General features: G+C 46.2%; 1 protein-coding gene across 2 annotated transcripts in view; it reads left to right on the top strand.

The window, feature by feature from the left end:
- Nucleotides 1-20,424, top strand: part of Garnl3 (GTPase activating Rap/RanGAP domain like 3) — a 139,538-nt gene that overhangs the window by 817 nt on the left and 118,297 nt on the right. For both annotated transcript variants that reach the window (XM_033759268.1, XM_010613584.3), the window contains exon 2: nucleotides 14,882-15,052. In XM_033759268.1, coding sequence (XP_033615159.1) covers nucleotides 14,910-15,052 — 143 coding nt within the window. In that variant the 5' untranslated portion in view covers nucleotides 14,882-14,909. The remainder of the gene's footprint in view (nucleotides 1-14,881; nucleotides 15,053-20,424) is intronic.

Below are 20,424 nucleotides of genomic sequence, written 5' to 3' on the forward strand. Positions count from 1 at the left end.
GGGGCCGGGGTCCCAGCAGTGGCCGCCCGAAGCCTGCGCCCGTGGCCAGGCCCAGCACGCGCAACCTCTCGGGTCTCCGGCCGTGGAGAACGTGTCCTGCTCGGTTCTCCTCAGGGCTTAAGGACAAGGTCGGGAGAAGCCCCCGAAGTCTCCCCTCTGCCACCCTCGCTCACGCCCTGGGAGCCGCACACCTGCTGCCTCCGGCCCCGCCCATCGCTGCCCACCCCTCCATACTAAGCCCCTAGGCTCCTCTGGGCGGACGCTTCCCTCGGCCAGGTCGCTGGCGCCCCTCCCGGCCCCTACCCTCTTTACCCGGCGCCCTCCTGAGCAGCCAGGGCTCCCCACTGTGCAGCCCGGGCCTCGGACACGCCCTCCCTCTGCCGGCTGGGCTGGAACTTGGGGTGCGTCCTCCTGCTTCCTGGTCCCTCTGATTGGCCCTACATTTCTTTAGGACCCAGCCCTTTCCTCCGGGCCCTTTGGGTCCTTTGCGCCAGATTTCTAAACCCACAGCCCACTTGGCCACTGGAGGGGTCTCCTGAAGCTGAGACCCTGCGATCTGTGGTGCACCCTTGAGGAGCTCTCCAACGCCTGCAGCAGCGATGGGGTGGGGACCAGAATGATGAGGATGTGGGACTTCACCCCCTCACCCCCGCACACCCGTAGGGAAGCAGAAAAGGTTTGCTTGCTAAAGCCTTAAAGCAAGGTGAGGCCCTTCAACGCGCCCTCTTCCATCTTGAGTCCTTAGCATTTTCTGCCCACCCAAGGTGCTCCAGCGGTTCTGATTTGAGTATAAGCATGATGAGGACAGGGACCCAGCTGTCCACAAAGCGACAGTGCCCTGGCCCATCACAGACATTTACTGTGTGCAAATGAACCACTGCCTAGCTGCTGGGATTCCTTCCTTGTGCTGTTTCTTATCCACCTCCTTAGTCCTGTCGTGATCTTCTGTACATACAGGGTCCTGAGATTTCCTCTTTGGGTAGCACCTCCCTGAAGTCTTCCTTCAGCACCAGGCTGAGCTCTGTGCTTTGTCAGCGACCTGTGCATCTGTCAGCTCCTCCACATTTCACTGTCTGTAGTGACCTGGGTGAGACATCTACCACACTAGACTGGAAAACCACAGATACAGTCGCTGCCCTCATGGGGCTTACACACTTGTGGCTGGTGCGTGAAGGATGGAACAGGTGTACCGGGGGTGAGGCTGAAGAGAGGCAGCAGCTGGATCTGTCAGGCCCGAGACAATGTTGAGGGTGGTGCTGCCCACTGAACTTTGTGCAGTGGTGGAAACGTTCTGTAACCCACTCCATCCAATTCCGGAGCCCTTAGCATCCGTTGATGTTGAACACTTGCAATGGCACTAGACCAGTTAAAGAAATGAATTTTTAAATTTTATTTAACTTTCATAGTGAGTAACTGCCTATGACTGGTGTCTGCCACAGCATACAGTGACAGTTCAGAAAATGTGTCATCTTCTGAATGCCCACTCGTACCACCCTCTCCTTTGTCTGCCTGGCCTCATGCCTGAAAGACTTCTTGGCCTCCAAGGCATTTTGTTCTTCATTTGACATTCCGTGACATCTTAACAAGCCTTAAGATAGTAAGGATTGCCAGCTTTTCTGATGATAAAAAATAATTTCGTGAAAGGAAGTTTGAAAAACTGAGAAAGACATAAAGAGGCTAATTACATTTTTATTGACACATAATCCCACCAAGTATCATCTGGTCTTTTTCTTTAATGTGAATGCATATGTTTATATTAACATTTTAAACTTGCTTTTTCACTTAATACGCTGTAAGAAAATTATTTTAAATTGCTGTATGCTGCTCTGTCATGTGGATGCACTGCAGCTGTTTCCCAAAACATACGACCTAGATGGAGAATAATCAGTCTTGAAAACTAGAGATCAGAAATGCCAGTGCCAGTCAGCCTGTCCCCACCTTACCCACCACCCCTATTCTCTGGCCTGGTGGCTGCTCTGTAAGGCAGGTAAGGCAAGGACAGGCTGCTTGGGACTGGCATGTCTGATCTCTAGTTTTCAAGGCTGATTATTTTTCATCTAGGTCTTATTTTCAGGAAAACGGGGAATTTATTTAACCCATCCTTTGTGTAGATCACTTCCAGTTTTCCCCTCTCACTAAAGATGCAGTGAATCCCTATGTGCTAGTCTCTATATTAAGAGATCATTCTTTCCACAAGTTCAGAGAAGCGACAGGAATTATTGGATCAGAGAAAATGGATATTTTAAAGGCCTTTGAAGGCTAATGGCAGATTGCTTATCAGAAAGTTGTGCCAATTTGTGGTTCCCACAAGAGCATATGAGAGTGATGGTGTTATTCCTCACCCCCAGCCCTGAGTGGTAGCATTTATACATTTGGTACTTTGCTTACTTTGAATTTATTTATTATTGAAGTGAAATTTTTTCTATTTATTCATAACTTACACTTTTATGAAGTAGATACATGTGAACTTTGTTTTTCTTCTACAATGTGTATCTTTTCCTTGTAGCACTGAAGTACTTTATGTTAAGGGAATTAATTTTTTGATTAAATATGTAGCACGTATTTTCTGCAGTTCATCACTTGCCTTTTCATTTTTTTATGATAGTTTTGATAAAGTTTTTTTTTATTGTGGTGGTTGTCAACTCTACTGATTTGTTCCTCTTGTTTATGCTCAAGTAGAAGAGAATTCCTTAATGTAAAAACAGATAAATGTTCATCTGCAATTTCTCTCATTCTATTTATTGCTTTAAAAATTACCTCATTAAAGGGCTGGAGATGTAGCTCATCAGCACCGTGCCTGCCTGGCAATTGCAAGGGCCTGAGTTCAATTTCTGAAACTGGGGGGAAAAAAGTAAAAATTACCTCCTTAAATCATTAACCCAGATGACCCTGGGATTGTGGCTGGGCATCAGTTCCCCTGGGGTACATTGGGACAATATAGTGCATGGTGCCCACTCCAGGCCCATTGAGCAGGAAGTGCAGGTGGCCCTAGGGCATATTTGGAGTCTGAGGAGAGATGGCAACTTAGATTGCAGGCTGTAGCTTCAGGGCCAGATGGTTCTTGCTTCTGGTTCCCCAGTTGTAATCATGATTAAACAGTCTCTGACAGGTACATCTAGGGCTAGTAATGCAGCAGCATCATTCTGATTGGCTGATATCCGTACCTTACCAGTAGTTAAAACTTTCAAAAACATTGTCTCAGTCTCCAGTGGACAAGCAGAAAAGAATTACTGGTGCATGCAGCTATGGGTTTAACCTCTGGGGATAGATAGATCAGTGTGCTTAAATAATGTCATCAGTGGTCTTCCTTTTCTGGGTTGGCTTTGTGCTCATCGTGTCAGTGAGTTAACTACTACAGATTTGCTTTCTATCCTAGCAGAAAGATGGGGCTTCGTATTAATCCTAGCATGTGTCACTGGCTGTCTTGGGTTCTCTGGTTGTTTCTGACCAATGACTTTGTTCAGAAGGGGTGAAGCGTGTTAATGGGCTGCACTTGGGTCATGTGCTCAACCCAGAACTCAGAGGTTTAATCTCTTCCATTTATGGAGTCCAGCAGGCCATGATAATCACCAGAAGAATGTAGTGGACAGCGGCTTGATTAAAAAAAATAAAAGTGCCATTATAGCTAAGTTTTCCAAACTAAAGTTACGGGATTGGGGTTGCTATATTATTATTGTTGTTGTTGTTATTATTATTATTATTATTAATATCATTATTATACTTCTAGTTGTAAAAGAATAACTTAGTTAAGTGGTGAGCTGACAGTTGCTAAGTTTAGGCACATCTGCTGCAAAGCCCTGTCATACAAGAGTTTGAGTGACAAGTGGAAAACATTTTCTTCTCTCCCAAATATTGCTGCATACATGATGGTGTCCTTATTAGTAAGGCATGGATCCCACGCCTTTGGAGAACAAATTTGGTGCCAAGACAAATGCTCTCTTCTTCCTTAATGTTGCTTTCCAGGCCAAAACCAGTTTCAAAAAGAGCAGCTATCCATTATGCATGCAGTTGCCTTCTTTTCTTCTTCCTTCTGTTTCTTCCTGTTCTTGGATCTTATTCTTGTTGCTTTCCAGGAGGCTTCTGTTTTTCAGGTAGTTTTGTAAACAAGTATTCTAATGTGAGCTGTCTTCCTAGGCTTCATTCCTCCATATTATGTTGTTGTTCTTTTTGTTTGCATCAGGCTCTTAAGTATTTAGTCATAAATAAATCTGCTGCTGTCAGTTGTCTTTGAGAAAAGCAGCAGTCTTCCTGGGAAAACTATTAAAAGCTGTCTTGTATTGGGCTGACATAATGGGCTCCTAGGGCCAACAGAAGAAAATTAATTTTCATATTATGTCTGTTCTCCTAAGATCAGGGTAAAAACAACTTTTAGTATTCACTAAGACTTTAAATTAATGCAAACCAGCTTCCTTTGTTGGAGGAAGACAACAGTCAAATTAATTTTGCTTTAGAAGGTTGAGAAATTACATTTGGTCGTCTGGTTTCCAGAGTTGGAAGATCTGAATAGAGATGAAGTCTGACAAAGAATATGGTCGGAAAATTATAAATTTCAGCTTCTGCAGTGAGACTTGCTGCTGTTTTTTTCTGAGGAGGGGGATAAAATTTTAAAGCAGCATAAAGAGATACACAAAGGCAGAAAATGCAGAGATGTGGGTGTTAGGTAAAAAGAGCTGAAAACCGGGACCAGACCAGGACCATAACAAGCCTTTATTATGGGGAGTGTCTGCCAGGCTGTCTCCGAACAAAGGAGAGAAAGTAACATGGCATAACCAGGAGCTTCTTTTACAGGAGTGTTGTGGGGTTAGCCTGAGATGGAGTGGAGTTGATTGAGGTAGTATTAAGAGATTGGTTTGGTTTTTTTTTTTTTTTTTTGAGACAGGGTCTCACTATGTAGTTGAGACTGACCTGGAACTCACTCTGTAGCCCAGGCTGGTCTCGAACTCACAGCAATCCTCCTGCCTCAGCCTCCCGAGTACTGGGATTACAGGCATGCGCCACTATGCCCAGCAAGAGATTGGAAAAATGAGAACCAAGACCTGTCATGTAAAGGTACAAGATCCCAATAATGAATTAACTGTACTGTATACCTAAAATGTACCAATAAAACTCAATTTAAAAAAAAAAGAGATTGGAGGAGCCTGTGACATCACTAGGAGGGGCTCATGACATCACTAGCTGCTAGGAGGTTGCAAATATCAGGTTACTCTTTTGGTGGGAGAAGAGGCATGATGGGAAGAAGAAGCCTGCCCTTTGTTGGGAGAGGCCACATTTTAACACGGAGGCTCTGTTCCATGTGACAGCCATTTTAAGGCAAGGGAAATCTGACATTCCAGGCTTTCTCTGATTGTTTCTAAAGCTAGGATCTAACAGAACAGTAAGCAGATAAGAGTTGGCATTGAAGTCCGACTGGCCAGAGATTTATGTAGAAGGTTTATGTTCACTGTAGGATTGCTTATTGCTTGGGCCATTTGAACTGCAAATTTCAACAGAAATTTTGCTGTCAGTTCTGGAAGCTGGAAAGTCAAAGATCAAGGCGTCAGCAGATTTAGTATCTTATGAGGGCCCGTTCCTCTTAGATGGTGCCTTCTAAAAGTCTCCTTGCATGACAGAAGGCTAAGTGGGTCTAGTGAGCTCCTTTGGGCCTCTTTATGCTGGCACCAGGCTCAGCCCTCTTGACCTAAATAAACACTTTCCAAAGAACTCACCTCCTAATGTTATCAGATTTGGGGTTTAGTTTCAACATATGAATTTTGGGGAATACAAATATTCAGACTATAGCACCTGTAGAAATGAAAACACAAAGTGCATCAGGAGTTTGTCAGTACAGTCTCTATTAGAAAGGCTGATGTCTGTGTTTCTGATTTGGGAAGATATCTAGGTTATACATTTATGTTAAGTGAGGAAGAGCAAGCTACTTCTGGTAATAGCAATTATATAAAATTACATTTGTAATTTTTAAAATTTTGGTGGTCATATTTGAAAAAGAAAGATAAATGAAATTAATTTGAATAGTTTAACATAGTGCATCCAAAATATTCTTGTTTCAACATGTAATCAACATTTAAAATTACCAAAATTGTCACTTTTTCCAGTAATGTCTTTAAAATCTGGTGTGTGCTGTGTGCTTACAGCATGCTTCAGTTCAGCCCTCCATGTTGTTAGTGCTGTGGGCTATGCCAGTGTGGATCCTCAAGTAGAAAATGTATGAAAGCAGTACATCAAGCTTTCTGTTTTATTTCGTTCTGTAGGGTATAAATCCCAAGTGACATTCAAACTCTGAGACTTGAAGGTGAAACCAGTACAGGATCTCCAAATGATACAGGGGAAATAATATAATTCCCAACCTGGTAGATGTCAGATACACCAAGTTTGTGTTCCCCCAAATTGAAGAATGAATTCTAAGGAACAACAGAGGTTAAAAGTAGGAAATATTTATTGAGCGAAAAGAGATTTTTAACTCCTGAGAGGCAAGAGGGCTTCCAAACGGGCAGCCATGGACCCACTTCACAGGGGAGGTTTTATGGAGCAAAATCATGAGGTTGGTACAAAAATCACAAGGTTGCTACAACATGGGACACATCCAATAAGATTACAAGTACTGTTGCAGAAGGAACTGGCAAGTGGCATGCACATAGAGATGAGATGAAGGAAAGTAAAATAATAAAAAGCTTATTTTACCAGCAAAGGCCAAATCACACTCAAAAAGGCAGTGCCAGTGACCCTATGGAATGGTTGCCGCTCCCTCTTTTATAGCATTGTACAGCCTTCATCTCATTCAGGTGGTTACATTTCATTTCCTCAGTTCACATTACCCACGCATGTACAAATTACAGTAACAAGACAGTTAATTTTAACCCAGATATAACAATTCCTTGTAGTTAGGGAATTTACCTTAAGATTCGTCTAGCTCTCTATTCTAGTGCAAAGGAAGGGGTGAGGGGTGAGGCCAGATGTCCCACTTCATGGTCAATGATGCTGGTGTCTGCTAATTTTGAACTAAACAAAGCAGATTGCTGTCAGAGACGGAAGAAGTCATTTTACATTTCCTAACATTTTGTAGGTATTTACAAAAGTTCTCTGCATCAGTACAGCCACTCAGGTAATACTGACCCAACGGGGAAGCAAGTCACTTAGAAAGTCCACATGGGAGGAGCAAAGAACTCTTTGTCACCCACTGGGGTGACTGATATCCGTCTGGGCTTGACTGGACCAAGTGTTATCATTTATCTTATCCCTTGGGGAAGAATGCGGGCCTAGTCATTTCATCTTTATCTTGAGGCCTGGTCTCCAACAGGCGCGTCTCTGGCCACAGTTGTAATGTGTTTTAATCTTTTGCACTGACTGTCTCGAAGGCCCAGCCCTATCTAACTACCTATAAAATATTTCTACCTAACCTAACTGACTATAATAAAACCATTGTGTCATGAATGCATGTGATTGAAAACTTTTTTATTTTAGGGAAATAAGATTAGTAAAGTTTTTTTGGGGAAAGAAGGGAATTTTTGTATGTATATTAAATGTAGCTGATGGGTCAAACAAAATGAACTAAGAACCACTGGGTTTACTATCTCATGGGACACTGGTAGCCTTGACAAGACTTCTTCTCTGGAAGAGTGAGGATGAAAACCTCACCTGAGTGCTTTCAAGAGATCATGATGGGAGACAAATTGGAAGCAAAAAATATAGTCAATTCTGCAGAACGGAAGATGGTTGCAAAATTTGGGGGGGGGTTGTGTGTTTGTTTGTATAGATTTTAGGCTTTTTGCTTTTGTTTTGTGAATATGTTTTTATCAGGTAAAAATGATCCAGTGAAGGGAAAGATTTCAGAAAGAATGAAGTGGCGTTCTCTTTGAGAAAGAGAAAATTCACCAAGGGTGTGATCGCAGCCTTCCCGATTTGAAGGTGTGGCTTATGAAAAAAAGAATCAGGTCCATTTGGCATCTGGCTCAGGGCTAGACTGAAAATCACAGTGGATGTGATTTGTAATAAAGCAGCTTGGACTCACTGCATGAAAAGTCCATTCCAGCAGGCAGTGCCGCCAGAGCTAAGATGGCTGGAGATGCAGTTGAATTTTTATGATAGGAGATGTTAAAGCTTCTGTAAGACTGGCGTTTCTCAGCTAGTGCGTGTTTTCAGCACACTTTGGAATGTAACAATTCTGGTAACGTAATTAAGAAAACTCAAAATAACATTACCCAAATCAGCAACAGCCAGACCAAACCCTGCTGCAGTGTAACAGCCACCTCAGAGGTGTGTCAGAGAGATGCTGTTCTTCCGTTGCCCCTCAGCACCTGTCTGCTGCTTGAGCAGAAATGCTTAGTGCTTTGAGCGAGGTCTCTCTTATACTCAAAAGGCAACTTTACTGTGTCTTCCAGTAAAAAGACACAGCCCCTTTTTGTGGCCCACTGGAGGTGGTACCATTGCTCCTACTGGGAGAAATTTGTACTCTGCACAGGGCCACATCAACTGTTTGGCTCACGATCCAGCCTGACAAACACTATAAAGGGTGTGTGTATCCGTAGAAATCTATTGCCTACAACAGAATCCACTCTCCCGGTTTAAGCAGAAAGGGATTTAATATTAATACAGGGAAATGAGTGCTTACAAAGTCACTGGAAGTGCCGGGGAGCCAACTAGTCTGAGCTCCCAGGACCACTCAGCTTTGCTGTGACCAGGAAAGAAAGCTGCCACTTCCAAGACAAGAACCTACTCCTTGCCAGGGCGTGCCCCAGTGGTGAAGCACTTGCCTAGCATACGCGAGGCCCTGGATTCAATCACCAGCACCAAACAGAGACAAGACTCACCTGATCAATCGAGACGCTCCCTCTACCTCTGCTTACTGTAGAACCATACTGCTAACTCTGGTTTGGTTCGCAGAGCTTCCATTGCCACTTTAGAAAGCTGTAGAATCAAGAAGCTGTTGATTTCAGAGCCTTACAATACTCTGTCACCACCTGCAAAATAAGAGTGATAGCTTGGACCCTCTTGCTCTGCCCAACTCAGTTCCCAATCAGAGACTCATGTGAAGTCTGGATCACATCCTGCCCTCTGTAACCGTAAAAGAGGTGAAGACATTTCAGTTTCACCTTTCCAACTTGTGCGTAGTGCGAGGGGACTGAAGTGGGCATGGAGCGTGTCGCCCGAAGCATATGTCACAGGCAATGTCTGTCTTCCATCGGAGCGGACAGACACTGGGAAGTCGGCAGTACCAGTCACAGACTCCCTGAGCGCTGTGGTGCTGCCGCATAGCTGTACCCACCGCTGGGTCCCGCCTTCTTGGACGAGGAAGTGAAAGCAGGCGCTCCCACCCGAGCTGGGCAGACAGAGTGGACTTTGCAGCTATGACTGTCAGTGACCCCATGACACAGATGGAAGTGAGCATACAAGTGCCTGCCTTGCATTTAATGGCCAGAGGGCAAAGGGTCTCTAAAGCACTGCGAGCCATTAAGCACTTGCTGGTGCCCCTTCTGCACCTCAGGCCCAGGTGGATGTTCCGCAGATGGATGGCCTCTGCTCCCGTCCTCACAAAGCAGCTGCCTGTTGGAGACTGAGATGTAGTCAAGCAGTCTGGCTAAAGCCACCTCACTCAGGAAAAACCCAAACATTCTGACATGGTCTCCCTATCTAAATGGACCTTTTCCCAGTGTTTCTGGTGTTCACATAGCCACTTACTCATTTCACAGACACTCGTGGGCACCTGTGTGTGCAGGCACTGGGGAGACACCGTGGCCGGGGCAGATGGGGCACCTGCCCTTGTGCAGCTAACATCCTAGCACCGGGATATGGACCATGTGCTCATATACAAATGCACATCCAGGACCGGGATGGCTTCGGACAGTGATGAGGGCTGGGGAGCAAGAGGACGACAGGATTAGAAGTCACTTTGTGGGGGTGGCAGTGGCTTCATGTCCACTCCCGTTTCACCCACTGCTCAGTTAGTGGCCAGGTCAGCTCGGACCTCACACCGACCTTGGTTTGAAGACAGGCACCAGGGCTGACTTTGCTTGCTTTACAGAGCAAGAAGCGTGCAAGATGGTGAGTGCTGATGGGTGGGTGCCCCCTCAGGCACCTCGTGGAGTATGGCTAACCCTGTGCACTGCTGTTGCTTCCCTGTGGCCAACAGCAAACACCACCTGCAAAGACAACCATGTTTCTCTCTCCCTGCATCACTGAAGGCTACAGAGCTGAGCCTGGAGGCACTGATGGGCTCGGGCATCCTGGAAAAGAAAAAGGTCACCTGCATGCTCCTCGGGCTGTCCTCACTCTATACAGCCCGTGTATGCAGAACCTCCGCGCTGGCAGTGCCCCGGGTGCTCTCATCCCTCCTCGAGGCCACTATCCCTGAGGGTACTGGAGCCTTGAGAAGTGTGTCTGTGGGATGCTTTGACCTTTGGTTTGGAGAGAGGCCTCCTCATGCTCTCATTTTCTTGTGGGAACAAGGCCACTGTCTTGATTTTTCTTCTGATCGCCACTGAAGTCTTGTAGTCAGTGCCTTTGCCATCTGCCCTCTGCTGCTGTTCTGCCTAGTCCTGTGCTGGTGGCCGTGGAACAGGAGTGGACCTTCCATGTTCGCTAGTAACATGGGTGGATCTGCCTTGACCCCTTTTATCGAGGCTGCACTTTCTGCATTCAGGCTGGATGTCTGGCCTTTCGGACAGGGAAGGATCCAGAGGCAGTGGGCACGGGCCCTGTTTTCCCGTCTCCCATTCTCCCCAAGGCCCCACTGCTGGGCCAGGCTGCCACCCTGCAGAGCCTGCCTTGCTATCCAGCTCCCCACTGCAGGGCCACCAGGCCCCACCAGAGAGGCTCTGGGTCAGGGTAGCCTCCCATGACTCATGGCCCTTCCTTTGGAAGGCTTACCTGTACTTTTGCTAAATACCTCTGGAGAGTAAAATATGCTTACCCTTCTCTCAGCCTTTCCTTAGACCAGGCCAACCCTTCTTGTCAGAAAGCTGGGGCAGTAAAAAAAAGAAACCTGCCCTGTCCTTCCCGCATTGCCCATGGGCGCACAGGCCACAGCCTCCCTGAGGTTGGCAGTGGTCAGAGTCAGGCCCTCAGAACAGTTGTCCTGTTTGCAGCAGGTCTCCAGTTACAGCACAGACCTTGCACATTCTCTTACCTCAGTAAATTTTCTTCTGTCTCTTGGGCTGTGAGTTCCAAGGAATTATACAGATGGCCAGGGTGGCTGCCATCTTTGCAAGAAGTTCTTCAACTGCTGAGTATTTAAACAGTTGAGACAAAAAGATAAAATGTCAGAAGGTTAAGAGGAACATTCGGTGTTTTAAATTAGAAAGTTAAGCACACATAAGATAAAAGAAGTGAATACGTGAACTAAAATTAACAGTGATGACACAGACTGACAGAAAATGAAGGTAAAGAATTAAATGAAAGTGTAAAAAGGAACTCTAAGCATAAAGTTAGGGTAAAAAGATTAAGTAGTGGGAAAGGTGTAAAAGAGCTGACATTTAAATGTTTTTAAAAAAGACCTTAAAGATAAAAGGGCTAGAAAATAAGGAAGTATTGTATCTAAAGTCTAGGGGTCTGACCTTTATCAGATAAAGAACTAAGAGACTAAACAAGACTCCAGGGTTATCTCATTAAGTAATCTTCCACATTAAGCGTGCATTTCCTTACACTAATAAGAGATGACTGAGACCTGGGCTTGCTGGCTGGTCCAGGTGTGTATGTCATGTACAGATTTGCACATGCATAAAGGAGGGATAGGAAAGAGACTTAACTGGAGAGGAAAGTAAGCAGAGGGAGGGCTACCATAGACACCAATGGTCCCCCGGCTCCCCGTAGACACCTGTACCATTTCTGCACCCTCCTCTGTTGGTCCCCCTTCCCTTACCCCTTCAGTGTTCCTCCAACTCCACACAGGTACTGCCTCTTGGCTGCTCGGCCCTCACACCCTCCAGCTGCCTTGTGCACGTGCAAGGAGCTCTGAGTTTGCTGTCACACCCACCTGGGGCACCCAGCCCACCCGTGATCAGGAGTGTGAGGGCCCAGCTCCTTGTCTCGGGGAGGACAACTCGCAGGAGTCATTTGCCTCAAGCGGCACCATCGAAAACATAAAGCCAACTACATGCAGAATTATTAAAATTAATTCTAATGATTCATTTTATCATCATTCAACATGTAATCGGTGTAAAAATGCATCGATGACATGTTTTGCAGTGCTTCTGGTTTGTACTAACTCTCCCCAGACTCGAGTGTGTGTTATGTTTACATCGGGTCACCCTTGTTTCATTTGCTCCATGGTCACCTGTCACGAGCGGCCAGCGAGCTGGACAGCACAGCTCAAGCCAGGCTGAATCGAAACCGAAGCCTTTCCTGGCCCCTTCCTGGCCCCTGTCCTGCTTCCTTCACGCTCTCACTGGGTGTCGTGGCTTAGGGGTAAACATGAAGCCTCCCCCACAGAGCCCTGGATTAAAGGTTTGGCCCCAAGCGCAGCCGTCCTCAGTGGTGACAAGTGTGAGAACACTGACAGGGGGCTCAGTTGGAAGAAGTGAGTCACCGGGGTGTGGCTTTGAAGGGTTTATCTTGTCCCCAGCCCCTTCCTTTCTGCCTCTTCCTTTCCGTCTCTCCTCTGCCACATGGTCCTGCTTCCCCTCAGGCCTAAATCAAACAAACCCTTCCAGCCTGAAATTGCTCTTAACAGCTGTTTTGTCACAGTGTCAAAAGCTTGACTAATACATTGAGATCTTGAGAGCATTTAATCTTTTGCATGCAAGTTTTACTGGGCTACTCAGTGCAAGGCAGACTGCCCTGAGAGATGCTGTCTGAAACAAACCAACCCTCAATGATTCAGAAGAACAAAAAGAAAATGTATCTCTCCCCGCAAAGCTCTACTTCATCTTTACTTATTGTCTTAGTGCTAAGGCAGCTGTAAACTCCAGTGACACTGCAATGTAGAAGACCTGGGCACCTTTGACTAATGAGCAGCCAAGCAAGCACCACAGTGGCCTCTTGCCTTTTGTTGTGGGTAGAGGCCAGAGTCTTTGACGTCGCTCTAATTGCTGTAAAGGTTAAGTGGCCTGAAGCCATCCTGGGTGAAGACTAACTAGAAGTCTGCTGGGTTCAGCAGGTAGCTTCTCAGGCCCAGGAAAAGTGCTGAGGGGAGCTGAGTCTTCACTCCCAAAGATGAACACCAGGGAGATCTGGCAAAGGACGAGGCCCAGGGCCAGTTAGGGGCCAAGGGGTCTTGAATCCTGTAGGAAGCATAGGTCTCTGGAGTGACTTCTGCTTATGACAAGCCTTGGCCTCGGGCCTGCATGGGTCTTCTGGAGCAGCTTGGAGTGGGCAGTGCCTGATGCCAAACACCCAGCCATGGAATTGCTGCCCTGGACATCTAGTCTTGTAGCAGCTGCACCTTCCTGTGCGCTCTCCCCTGATAGTTCTGCCTCGAACCACTGGATCTCCTCTCTTCTGCCTTTTCACAGTCTTTAAAGAAGACATTCTAAAGAGCTAGGCTCTGTTACATGCCTGTAATCCCAGATATCTGGGAAACAGGCAGGAGGATCACAAGTTTGAATTCAGCCTGGGCAACTTAGTGAGACCCTGTCTCATAATAAAACATAGAAAGGGTTAGATTGGGAGTTGGAGCTTAGGAGTAGAGTACTGTACTTATGCAGTATATGTGAGGCCCTGAGTTCAATCCCATCCCCCCTACTGCCGAAAAATTAAAGACATCATTCCATTTCCAAGTAATTGAATTTTGTCAGCTTGTTCATCTCACTTGAGAGAGCTGAGTGGAGGCACTGCTAATTGGCTCCAAAAATCGTTCCCATGAAAAGGAGCGGGGGCCCTGCAGCTCCTAACGAAGCAGCCCACACCTTAAACTGCCTTTCCTCCCTTCCTCAGTGTGTCATCAGAAGAGCAAGCACACCCCAGGAATCCCTTTCTCAGTGTATTCCCATAAACAGTCTAAATGAATTCTACAGGCATTCACTGTTTGCCATTACCCTGGAAATGTGAGTTTTGATATTTTTGGCTTCCAGTGTTGTTGCTACTCTAAGCCCTTTGCTCTTGAATGTGTTAACTAGAAATCAGGTAAACCAAGGACTACTGGACCACCCTAGTGATGGTCATGAGTTCCCACCCCACTGCTGTTCTCCAAAAGCAGAAGACTTGGGTTTCCTGGATACAGCTTTCCTTATCAAATTGGTATTACTTTTTTTCTAAATAAGTTTGTGATTGTTTAAATGCTCACTGGATCTTTAGATCTATATTAGTCCACTTTTCAGTACTGTAACAAAGTATCTGAGGCTGGGTAACTGTATACATGAAAAGAGATTTATTTTGGTGCAAAGGGTGAGAGGCTGCACGTGGTGCTGGCCTTCCGGCTGGCAGAGTCCTGAGGTGGCATGGGAAATCATGGGGCAAGAGACAGGGATGGCACGTGAGTCTGTGCCTCCTGGTTTCTCTCCTCACAAAGTCACGGGGCTCAGTGATGGGGGGCTCAAGCCTGCTGACCTTATCTATCTTACACCTCACAAAGGCCCCTCCTCTACACACTACACTGAATTGTTTCCACCTTCTCCATACCTTACAAAGGGATTCGATTCCAACATGTGAACTTGGGGATACATTTAAAACATACCCAGTCCCTAGAAGAGTTCCACTGACGTACCCACGTGGGTAACAGAACTCAGGGCCCAGGGAGGTGATGGGGTTTGGGCCGTCCCAGGGCAGGCCAGGGTTCCCAAACAGTGTGGTGGCGTACCCTCAGTGGGCACCTGGGTCTTGGGAGCACCTCAGCATGCCCCTGTTCCTGGCTTCTGAATGGGCTCTCCCTGGGGGAGGGATGCCAGGGCAGGGCAAGGCTGGCCTACTACCTTCTCTTGTTTCTCAGCGCCTTTCCCATCTCCTTCTACTGCAGCACAGCGCTTCAGCCTCCAGGCCCACTGATGGATCCACTGACCAAGGGGTCCTGTGGGAGTCAGATGGCGCAAACCCTTCTCTGGAAAGCAAAATCGTCTCTGTCGTTTGGCATCCAGCCCCTTCAGACATGGCCAACAAGAGACCCTGAACTAGAGTCCCAGGTCAACCTGTAAGTAAGTAAAAGAAGCAGCATCTCAGTTGGGGCTCATGCTCACTTTAACTTGAAATCCTTTGGTGCTCAGAAGTAGTACTTCTTACCCTTCAGGGGAGAGCTGGGAGGGAGAGGGAAGCAAGCGTTGAGTTGGGAGGTTGCATTTCTGTTCTTGATGTCTTAGTCGTGGATTTTTTTTCCTGGCAGTCTTCGTTGAGCATCTCTTCTGGCCAGGCTTTGGGTCAGTCATTATGAGCAAAGCAGATTCAGTTACTGTCTGCAGGTGGCTCACAGCTCCTGGGTAGAAAGCCGCTGATGAAATGATCACGCAGGTGAACACTAGTAACTGTGCTGCGTGCTACGAAATAGATTGCTTTGATTCAACACACGCATGCTGAATGCCTTCCATGTGCCACCAACATACTGGGGATAGATGAGGAGATATCTCCCTCACCCTGGATTAGCAAGTCGTATATGCAGGGAACAAATTCCATTATAGGAGAAATTATAATAACTTTAAAAAGAGCACAAACAAATAATAATAACTATAACTAATATGTCAATAGACTTTAAGTCCCTTAGCATGTGACTGTATTTTCCAGAACCTCAGGCCTTTGTAAAAAGATTTGATAATGTTTATTGAATGGGTGAAAAATCTCCTACAAGGGAGGGGTGCTCGGCTCTCCGGGGGAATTAAAAGCCACTAGGTACAACAATATAATTAACTTTAAAACAGAGGAAATGCTTGTCAATCGATGCAACAAGTATTTATTGATGCTAAAGTAGCCAGTGCTTTTGTGAAGCTGAATCCTAGGTAGGGCATGGGTCAGGATCCCCTAAGAAACAACTAAGACTAAGACCTACCCACAGGCATTGTGATTTCATGGATCCAGAGTGTGTGAAAGAGGACACTTTAAGATACCTAGATACCAACTGTGAGTCAAAATAAATGTCTTTTCATGTATAAAGATGTCTGCCTTCAAAGAACCCACTTGCTAATCAAATCTAGATTGCAATCCCTACTGTGGAGATGGACAAGTAACAACTCCAGTGGTGCTAGAAAAGTGCTGTCAGCAGAGGAGACCGGCTGGAGGACAGGGAAAGGGAACTCCACCCTACAGGATGAGCATAGGTCAGGCAGGAGGGGGAAGAGGCTGCTCTGGACAGAGAGGACAAGCAGGAAGGCTGGCACCCCTGGCGGTGTGTTTGGGCGGCGTTGATAGGCATTAAACCCACTGTTCTGAGCCTGGCCTTCATGTAATAGTCACCAAGGAAGCAGATGTCTGCACTGTCACCCCAGAGTTCTCAAGTCAGGGATGGAACACAGCACCAACATTTTTTAAAAGCACCCCAGGTAGCTCATCTATGGCAAATGTTGAAAAATGTTGCTCTAAAAAAAAAAAAAAAGCCACCTGTAGTACAGTATGTTAAAATAACTATGAAGCCCCTTGTGTATGCCTGGCTAGGGGATCTGAACTTTCTTAGGCAATGGGAGCCCAAGCTTTGGTGATTGTAAGATGTAATGCAATTTGAAATATAAAAGTGTCATACACAGTAGGTAAATTTGTGATTGCTGCTACCCTAGTGGATTCAAAAGGAAACTAGTAAGAGTCTGGAGTCATAATGGCTTTTTAGAGTTACCTACACATCAGCCATAAAGAGCCTCTTCGGTGAATATGAGAATTGACTGTCTCCTTGATCAGAAATGGAACTTTGAGATTTCACTTAACAGGCAATAAGCTGAGGGAAATGCATCGGTAAAGGGCTGCAGAAGAAGGGGAGGAAATCCAGGGCTTCAGCTACAAGCAGTAGGGCAGGGTGGGGGCCAGCTGACATCCTCCCCACATCACTCCTTAGAGAATTTTGTGTGCAGAGAAGGTCTGAAGGTAACCCAAGGCCTTCAGCACTGGAGCATTAGTCATCACGGTGGACCAGCCCACGCTGGCCTCCCTTTTAGACTACAAACCCCATGGTGCACCACGTGGCTGATGTGTCATATGGGCGGGACTGCTGGAGAGCCTTGAGATACAGAAAAAGCCACCTCTCCAAGTGCCCTCCAGCCCCTATTGGTGGGTCCAGTTAGACGTGGGACTGAGGCCTAGTGATTGGCAGCCAAAGGACTGGCCAAGCTGCTGCAGGTGGGGTGGGCTGCAAGTAGGAGCTGTCTAAACAGCAATGTCTTTGTGAAAGAACTAGACTACAGGTTCTTGAGTTGTGTGTGCCTTTGCTGGCAGTCTCACCAGGTAGCACATGGGAATGGGCAGGCTGAGCTAAGGGCTGGACTTAAAACCTATTCTCCTGGGAGCCAATTTGGAAAATGAGCTACAAAATCTTTAAGAACCACTACTGTTTGGGTGGGGGCTATTCATTCATTAGCGCATTCTTTCAACAAATACAGTATATATTGATCATTCTCGTCCCAAACACCTAAATGATTTTCTCCTTTAGCCTTCACACACACACACACACCCACCAATGAAGCAGCTACTATTATCCCCACTTTATAAATAAGGGAGCTAAGGCTAAGAAAGGTTAAGACACTTGTCAAGGACATACAACTTAAAAATAACAGTGCAGGGATTTGAACCTAGGTTTGACTAGTTCAGTGCCCATCCAGTAGATCTTGGTGCAATTGGTGTACAATAAGGAGAAAAGAGGGCCGGGGATTTAGCTCAGTGGTGCCACTACCTGCCTCGCAAGTGCAAGGACCCAAGTTCAATCCCTGGTACCGAAAAAAAAAAAGAGAGAGAGAGAGAGAGAGAGAGAGAGAAGTGTTTATGGGATGTCAGTGTTCACAAAGTATTTTGGTATTGTCAAGTGAAGAATCTGTTCATCCAGTCCTGAACACCAGTGAAGTTGACCAAGCCAGAGTAGGGCCTTGTACTAGCTCAGATGGTAATGGAAGACCTGGGCTTCTGGTAGCTATATACAGCACAGCATGCTGTGCTGGGCCTTGTCCCAGGGACTGGGGCTGCAGCGAAGGTATTTCCTTCCACATCGACTGGGGGCTAACACAAGTGCTGTTATCTGGGGCACTCCAAGATTCTCAGTGGAGGGAGTGCTTGAAATTTGAGAACTTCCCAGACAGAACTGTGAGAGACCTTCATGCACAGAGCAGACCATCTATGCAAAAGTGAGCCTTGCAGGACAGTAGAGAAGCCCTGAAACATTCTGGTTTGGCTGGGGCTCCTTGAAGAGGAGTTGGCATTGAGCTTAGGGAAGTCAAGAGAAGCCAGGACAATGGGAAGTACAAACTGTTGGCCTTGACTCTCTAGGTTGAGCATAGTGTGATCAGATTTGCATGCTGGAAAGATAACTTGTGTTAGGTAGATTGCAGTAAGATAAGTCTGGTGAAAGAGTGAGACCTGTTAAAGTAAGAGTTACTGGTGAGTGGTGGGAATGATGGGACTCACTTGGGAAATATTTCAGGGAAGGTTAGGATGGACCTGGTGAGTGTGTAGGGAGTGTGCTGAGGAAGTGAGCCTCAGACTTTTAACTCAGGAACAGAGTGGTTGGTGTTGTCAAGAAGAGGACCATAAGGGGCCAGGGATTTAGCTCAGTGGTTCTGCCGCCTTCCTTACAAGTGCAAGATCAGGAGGAGGACGAGGGAGAAAAGAAGAAGGGGGAGGAAGAAGGGGGAGGAAGAAGGAGGAGGAGGAGGAGACCATAAGACCAAATAGCATAGAATTCAAAATAGAATCAGGTAGAGTTCATAGGATAAATGCTGTCAAGGCTGAAGAGGGACACAATTGCATCTTTAAGAGTAGAAAGTACTTAGGAAAGTCTTTGTAATGTGGCACGAACCTTGAAAGGAGTAGAAATTTCCTTCTTTTCTTTCTCTTTGGTAGATCTTACTAGCCAGAGGTGGGGCGGGGTGTATTCCAGAAGGCAAGATTAGCAAGGTCCAGGCACAAAGCAAGGACCCCCTTTGAGCTTGCTTGAGAAATAACAGATATGCTGGTTTGCCCTTGTGTGATGCCACAGTTACAAGTCTGCAAAGTCAAACAGGGCACTTACTGAGAAAGACGTCGTGCTGAATCCCGGGGACATTGAGGGCTCTAAATGGTTTTTGAGATAGACAAGAGATGGCTTGAAGCTGTGTAGAAAAAGTTCACCTCACAGCTGTGTACAGTGATGATACCAGGCTGTTACCAAAGGGATGGGCTAGGAAGGGCCTTGTTGGTTGCAAGTAACTGAAACCCAACTCAAGGGAGCAAGTGACAGAAACCTAACCTGGATCGGTTTAAGCCAGAAAGGAGAATGTGGAGGTGCATATAGCCAGACTAAGGAAAGAGATGGGTCTGGTTTCAGGGCCTCAGAGGCTGCCAAGTCAGACTGTTTTTCTCTTAGTCCCCACTTCCCATCTCCCATCTCCCTACACTGCCTCTCCCTGCCTGTTGGCCTCCTCACCTCCTCACCTCCTCCTGTCCATGGCTTGTCACCTCCTACAGGCTGTGTGGTCCCAGGCAGTCTGTCACGTGTCCGCACAGCTTTAGGTTTTGAGGGAAAATTCTTCCCCATCAGTTAGAAGAACCTGAGGAAGGGCTAACAACGCCCATCCTGGCTCACAGGTCCCTTCCTGGTTATTCCAGGGGGTGCCCCTTATCAGGGGAGAATCCGTAGTTCTTGACAGGTGAGAACACCCTTGGAGATGAAAAGGAGTGGGCAGGAGGTAGAACAGGATTCATGGGTCATAAAAAGCCAGTGGAGAAGAAGGAGGAGAGGATCAGTCTGTGGGCAATCAAAAAATAACCTAGAAACTTTTGTCAGAAGTGTGATCACAGAACCTACTTAATGAGAATCCCTAGTGGTGGGACTGGTAATCTGCCTGAAGATGTCAAATGCCTTGCAAAGCCCCAGGATCGACAAAAACCTGACTATTGGATTTGCAGATCAGCAGTGCATGGAGCACCTCTGAGACCCAGTGGCCTTTGGAAAGGCAGATTACAAGATTCTCCGAGGCATTTCTCACTTTCCCTGTCTTAAAACGTTGGTTCCAGGCTGTAACTGACCATTATGTGAGATAAAATTTCTTCATAGATTAGGATAAAGCAAAGGAGGGCTGTTGGAAAACTGGTCAACTGGGTCCATTCTCTCTTAAAAGGATATCAGCCAGGAGCAAGGGGGAGAAGTTTGAAAGGTTTTTAATCCTTTCTGAATTATCTTCGAATTCTTGTTTATTTCTAGTCCTTTCTATGGGCAATTATAGTATACTACAATAAAGCTGAATTTCTTTTAAAAATCTATAATTCAGACTCAGTCTCCCCAGTAGGCTGAATTTGTTTGTAATAGTTTACTTTGGAATCATTTGAGAAAAATTGCCATCTATTTTAAAAAGAGCTTGTCACCAGGGTATAACATTAGGCCTCTTTTTTTTTTTTTTTTTTAGA

The sequence above is a fragment of the Fukomys damarensis genome, unplaced genomic scaffold (genome assembly GCF_012274545.1).
Source record: "Fukomys damarensis isolate Sample0158 unplaced genomic scaffold, DMR_v1.0_HiC HiC_scaffold_36, whole genome shotgun sequence".
Taxonomy (NCBI): domain Eukaryota; kingdom Metazoa; phylum Chordata; class Mammalia; order Rodentia; family Bathyergidae; genus Fukomys; species Fukomys damarensis.